We start from the raw sequence: 6,451 nt of genomic DNA on the forward strand, positions 1-6,451 counted from the left end.
GTGCCCGCGGATGCATCCGGACGCCTCCACAGAGTGTTTGAGAGGCCGGATTTGACAAGTCCGGCTGTAGATGCTCTAAAGCCTGGCTGTGAGTTCTCCGTCACATGGAACGAACCTTCGATGTTGGCTTAATTTGTTCTCTGGTGAAATGGGTTTCGTGAGCGCGGATGATTAGGGATGAGAAATTGTTGTGTGGAGAGTTGGCGAAATTGGCAATAGGAATGTCACAGCACTCTTGACTCTTTAGAGTGGTGGCTTTATCTGCCACCGGACGTACGTAATATCTCAACACGCAAATCGTAAATTCATGTTGCGCGGCCAATTCATGTTGGGCAAGGGCCACACCGCAGCCTATATAGCAGTGTGTTCCAACCCAACAGGAAACACCTTTTGTGTTCTACAGTGCATAAAAGAGTCACTCTTCATCACTCAACTAGCACAGTATAAATTCGGTAGATGTTTTGCAAGCAGGCTGCAGCGTGTGCCTCCTTAAACACTGCTCCAAAATTAAGTTAGATACAGTAACCGAGCTTGTCAGCATTGTTCAACAAGGCAAGCACGATAAACTGTCGTCGTTGCATTATTCCTACTCTCTCCATCCCATAATATATGAGCGCTTTTGACACTCATTAGTGTCAAAAGCGCTCTTATATTATATATGGGACGGAGGGAGTATCATTTAGGTGCCCTGTGCAACAGAAGGAAGCGTTCCTACCAAATTAAAACCCTCTCCATTCACCATGATCCGCACGCCTTCCAGAATTGCCAGCAGCAGAGAGCGAACAGCAGGTGCAGTACGGCATCAGCAGCGCGCAGATAGGTAAACTGATGGAATTGGCAAGATCTGCCATTGTGGGACGCAATACAGATTGCAAATAGAAGAAATGGCAAGATATACTACAATGGAATCCGGTAACTGTAATATAATTAAAGGCTTTGCAGATTCTACCATGACTGAACTGGGCACTGAAATGCTAATGATATCTCTGGTTAAACTATGCCTGAAGAACAACAAACACCAGCATTTCCAGGTTTACGCCTCACAGCATGATAATGCAAATGTTCGGCGGCCAGAGCCAGGACTAATTCAGAGAAGATGAAGGTGATACTTTCAAGGCAAACTGGCGCCACATTTATCTGTAGTATGCATATGAGACAGTGACTCTTCACTAAGAAACTAACCTTATTTTTTGGGGAAAGATGATATGGAGAAGTTATAGAAGGAAATATCCGTCTCATGTATGAAGAAAGCTTCAGTTTGGGCCGTCCATGATGAAGCATAAATGTGATGGAGCACTTCCCTGGTTCATACTCGGATAAAAGGATATCCTTGTGTGATAGATAGTGGCCATGCGAGTTATTTTCCTCTGCCATGTTGACATTCACATGCAAACTAAGGTTTTTGAAATGTTAAATATATATCTAAAGGGACTGGTTGTGGACATGCAACGCCAGATTACGATCCAAGCATGCACAAATATGGAAATCCAATCTATAGTCTCGTTCAAGACTTACCAGGATACCAACATGGTGATTGATGGCATAATGACCCATGCTTCTCAGATGCCATGGTCTTGCGGTCACATCAACACATCAAGGTTCCACCCGGTAGTCCCCAAAGGTTCCATAAGCCTGAGTCCCAGGCAAGCTCAAAGGGTAAACGCTCAATGCTGGAGATGCAACTCCACGACGATTAGAATGCATTCAGCATATATATACAGTAAGTCTACAATATCATGAATTCATAGTGTGCCATAAGATTCAGTAATCCATCCGCAAACGGCATTTATTTGAAGAGTAATATATGACAAATACTCACCACTAAACAAAAACACAAGAGAAAACACGAGCAAGCTTGAGCAGAGTTGCAGACCGTAAGAGCAACTTGTCTGGATCAGGTCCTCTAGGTTCAAGAACCGAGGCTTCAGAAATGTTTGCAACAAAGGCTTGCAGAGTTCAGAGGTGTTCGCTAAACTACAAAGAGTAAAACCACGGCAGAGTTGTAGCTGCAGTCCAGCACGCAAATCTACTCAAGATAATCATCGTCTGAGATGCCACCTACATCATCCTCATGATCATCGTCTGAGATGCCACCTACATCATCTTCATGATCATCGTCTGAGATGCCACCTACATCATGCATGTAATGTACAGGCTCCAAAAGTGCACTCACTACTACTGCTCTGTGATTCATCTGCCTGTATCTACCAACAAGATAGTGCCACTCCGGCGAGTCTTTGGTATCATCTTGCAAAAAGTCATCGATGGATAGGTCTTTGGCACCCGGTAAGTACTTGAGGATTGAATAACCTTCAGGATCCGAGATTTCAACCATGAAAAGTGGTGAGAGTGAACGCCCCATCACTTCAGCATGGCAAACGCTGTTACATGCAAAAGGGAGAAAAGATACCGATGTTTCAGCATTTCTAATTTACATCATTTCGGGTTTACAAGGCTCATACGCATTTTGAGGCCAACTTTGACCAGCAATTTCACTACCAAAATATTAGTCATATGCCATAATAAATGTATCATCGAATTTGCATTCCAAAAAAGATTTAACGATATAATTTTAATGGCACACAACTCATATACTATTGGTCTAATTGACAGTCAAAATAAATCTCAAAATGCATGCAGGCCTTGTAAACCTAAAAGGAGCGAGTATGCGAGGAGAAGGACCTAAATTGAGCAAACTTTACTACAGGATTCAGATTAACACTTTATAATATTATGCAAGAAACTGACAAGTGCATCTTCTAAATGCTACAGTACAAGCACCACAAAAACATATATGCACCATGATGAAGTGTGAGGACAAAGTTGCAGACAATCATTATTTAATAGAAATAAGTTCCTGACGTGCACAAATTCATTCTTCATGGTGCAGTGAACGAGTATTAAGCTTTGCATTTCCACTAGCAGCCTGAGACTGGAGTTACATCAAGCCTCTGAATTTGGATCATCATGCCATTTTTTGCAAAAGCTAATCATGCCATATTCAACTTACCATATGTAGTACCTATCATCTGCTTCTTGTTTCTGTACTCTGCCCAAGAGTTCAATCATCACCACACCACCAATGCAAAGGACGGGGCGTGGGAGCTTGAAGGATTGTAGTTCGTTTTTCTATCACACCACAAATAGATGGTATCATAAGGTCATCGCTATATCCAATATCAACCAACATGCTAATTTGCTAGAGCATGGCTAGGAGAACTAAAAAGATTACATCATATTAGTGGATCTCGTAATCACAAACTACTGACTCATTGTTTGTCCTAAACATGAGAAATTCTGGCAAAGTGGAGTATAAGAGTTCTTTGACTGAAAAAAGTAACTATGCAAAGTCTCATGGTAGAATTTTCCCATCGATCTGTAGATATATGTCAACAATAAAAGGATGCACCAACTTACCTGTAACATAGGGAACTCTGGCGAAGTGTAAGTCCACATGTATTTTTCATCAGCATTTACCATCTTATTCTCATAATCATCCATTACAAACGTCTCTGATCCTCGCGGAAGCTTGTAATGGCCCATCCGAAATCGCACCACCTTTGAAGAGTATATAGGGTCACCATCCTGAAAAAAGGCTGGCAATTCGAAGCAAGGGGGCATATGAATACTATCGATCAATCACCTGACAGGAGAAATCTAACCAAGACAGAAATTTGCAGTGCCTTGGGATCCTCAACTAATTTGGGACTATATTTAACCTAATCAATCAAGCAAACAAGTAATGGTGTGCACTATGAAAGAGGTCGAGCAATCTCATTACAATACCACACAGGCTAAATCAATCAATAATAACGCACCTTGGTACGGCCGCACCCGAATCTCATCGACAATGCAGATGTCAGAGTTGAGCCTGTAGGTAAGGCTCTCCGGCGCCTCCGGGTCGTCCGCCCCGCCGCTCGACCAATAGGACGGGCGGAAATTGATAATCTCCTCCTCGTCGAGGGTGTTTTCCATGGTCTCTGCTGGGAAGTCGTCGGTGCTGGAGGCCCCGATGCAGTCCAAGATGCATTCCGCGGAGGGCTTGGCGGCGGAGTCGGAGACGTAGGCGCCGGCGAGGTTGGAGTATATCCTGTAGTCCCTCTCGTGGCCTGATTCATGGGCGGCGGTTGAAGGCGGCGATCTGGCCACCTCTGCCGCCGCGGCGACGGTGGCGACCTCGGGGCACAGCCGCAGGCAAAGGCTCTTGCTCAAGCCGCTCTCGACCACTGCGTAGAGGAGGGGAAATCAGGGCGCGCGATGGTATATATTAGAATCGACATCCATCGGAGAGGAGGGCGAGAATCGCTCACCGCATCTGCGCCAGGTTCTGGAGACAGCGGCGGCGCGGACGAGGTCGGCGGGGTGGTCAAGGCGGCCGAAGACGCATGCTGAGACGTCAGGGCCGATCCACTCCAGCAGGTCCGCGCTGCAGCACTCCTCCGCCATGGCGGTTCCTTTCTTCCCGGGGGAAGAAGCGATGGAGAAGTACAACAAGTTATCGAGGAAGAGAAGAAGGTGGGGACGATAAGGGGGTCTTTTTTTTTCTATTTATTAGATTCCTTTTTTACTATTACTAGTAAAAAACGATTTGGTAGATGTCTTATCCGTTTACTTCACCTTCATCTTTGGAACCGCCATAGACACAAAGAGCAGCAAGCAAACTCTTTTCAAATCCCCACTACCCTACAGGCTGCAATCCAGTCTCGTCCAATCCTGCTTGTACTCCCTATTTGTCAATCTCTATCAAGTTGGATTAATTTTTTATTGAAGAAAAATACAGATACTCACATAGACGCATCATTCATATTCACGTGCACCCTATTCCGAGCATCTTCATAAAAAGAGTCGGCGTTTATTAAAATTGATGAAATCATCACACTCTGACTTTTTATTAACTGGATGAGCGCCTACCACTAAAAGAAAATTTAGATTAAATTTTCTAATCCGGCAATCCTCATTATTCAAATCTTGCAATGTTGGATGATCTGTTGTGTTCGCTATATGTTTATATCCTCCGCCTCTATACACGATGCTCAATCTCTATCGTCGCGCTCGCTCATAATCGCCACACATAAAAAACTGCAAAAGAGGAACATGGTGCAGATAATATACTTCTCTGCTCCTTCTTCAGTCACACACAAGTCATGCAGCCTGGTTTATTTTATTTTGAGAGAATTGCATGACGTCCTCGGCACGATGGCCTCACGTTGAGCTCACTTTCTCTAGTGAAGACTACAAGCATCCTCATGACAAAGGCAGTTGCTCACTGTGTTTTGCCTCGGTCTTTTTTTCGAAAACACTTCTGATCTGTTCATTCATGTGCATAGACCACCTAGCGACAAGTACAAACACTAAAGCGAGCCAAAGGCCCACCATGTCATCGCCCCTCTGATGTCGCTTGAAGCTACGTCGGTATTTTCCTAAAGAGGAAGGGATGATGCAGCACAGCGGCGGCAAGTATTTCTCTCAGATATGAAACCAAAGTTATTGAACCAGTAGGAGAACCAAGCAACACAACGTAAACAGCACCTGCACACAAATAACAACTTCTCGCAACCCAACGTGTTAAAGGGGTTGTCAATCCCTTCCGGGGTACGGTGCCTCAAGATAGGCAAACGGACATGAGGTAAATTTGTAGTAGATTGATAGATCGAACACCAAATAAAATAAATAAGGATAAATTGCAGCAAGGTATTTTTGGGTTTTTGGTTTAGTAGATCTGAAAATAAACGCAAAGAAAAATATATCGCAAAGGCAAATATATGAGAAAGAGCCCCGGTGGCCGTAGGTTTCACTAGTGGGTTCTCTCGAGAAAAATAGCAAACGGTGGGTGAACAAATTACTGTTGGGCAATTGATAGAACTTCAAATACTCATGACGATATCCAGGCAATGATCATTATATAGGCATCATGTCCAAGATTAGTAGACCGACTCCTGTCTGCATCTACTACTATTACTCCACACATCGACCGCTATCCAGCATGCATCTAGTGTATTAAGTTCATGAAAAAACAGAGTAATGCAATAAGAACGATGACATGATGTAGACAAGATCTATCTATGTAGAGATAGACCTCATCGTTTTATCCTTAGTAGCAACGATACATACGTGTCGGTTCCCATTCTGTCACTGGGATCAAGCACCGTAAAATCGAACCCACTACAAAGCACATCTTCCCATTGCAAGATAAATAGATCAAGTTGGCCAAACAAGACCCAAATATCGGAGAAGAAATACGAGGCTATAAGAGATCATGCATAAAAGAGATAAAAAAACTCAAATAATTTCATGGATATAAAAAGATAGATCTGATCATAAACTCAAAGTTCATTGATCCAAACAAACACACCGCAAAAAGAGTTACATCATATGGATCTTCAAGAGACCATTGTATTGAGAATCAAGAGAGAGAGAAAGAGAGAGAGAGAGAGAGAGAGAGAGAGAGAGA

At 43.5% G+C, this 6,451-nt stretch overlaps 1 protein-coding gene across 4 annotated transcripts; it reads right to left on the reverse strand.

Moving 5' to 3' along the window:
• Window positions 1-967: 967 nt before the first annotated feature.
• LOC125517245 (F-box protein At4g00755-like) lies at window positions 968-4,536 on the reverse strand. 4 transcript variants are annotated; one of them, XR_007287496.1, is made up of 7 exons: window positions 4,311-4,536; window positions 3,819-4,226; window positions 3,418-3,596; window positions 3,011-3,129; window positions 1,820-2,381; window positions 1,516-1,670; window positions 968-1,367 (listed from the first exon to the last, which is right to left on the reverse strand). XR_007287496.1 is itself a non-coding variant. In XM_048682423.1 (5 exons), the coding sequence occupies exons 1-5, from the start codon at window positions 4,444-4,446 to the stop codon at window positions 2,027-2,029; spliced, it is 1,197 nt and encodes a 398-aa protein (XP_048538380.1). In that variant the 5' UTR covers window positions 4,447-4,536; the 3' UTR covers window positions 1,761-2,026. The 4 variants fall into 4 exon arrangements, 1 of the variants encoding a protein (XP_048538380.1); XR_007287498.1 differs by having other exon boundaries at window positions 968-1,393; XR_007287497.1 differs by having other exon boundaries at window positions 1,516-1,726.
• Between the last annotated feature and the right edge of the window lie 1,915 nt (window positions 4,537-6,451).

This window comes from Triticum urartu, chromosome 6 (genome assembly GCF_003073215.2).
Source record: "Triticum urartu cultivar G1812 chromosome 6, Tu2.1, whole genome shotgun sequence".
Taxonomy (NCBI): Eukaryota; Viridiplantae; Streptophyta; class Magnoliopsida; order Poales; family Poaceae; genus Triticum; species Triticum urartu.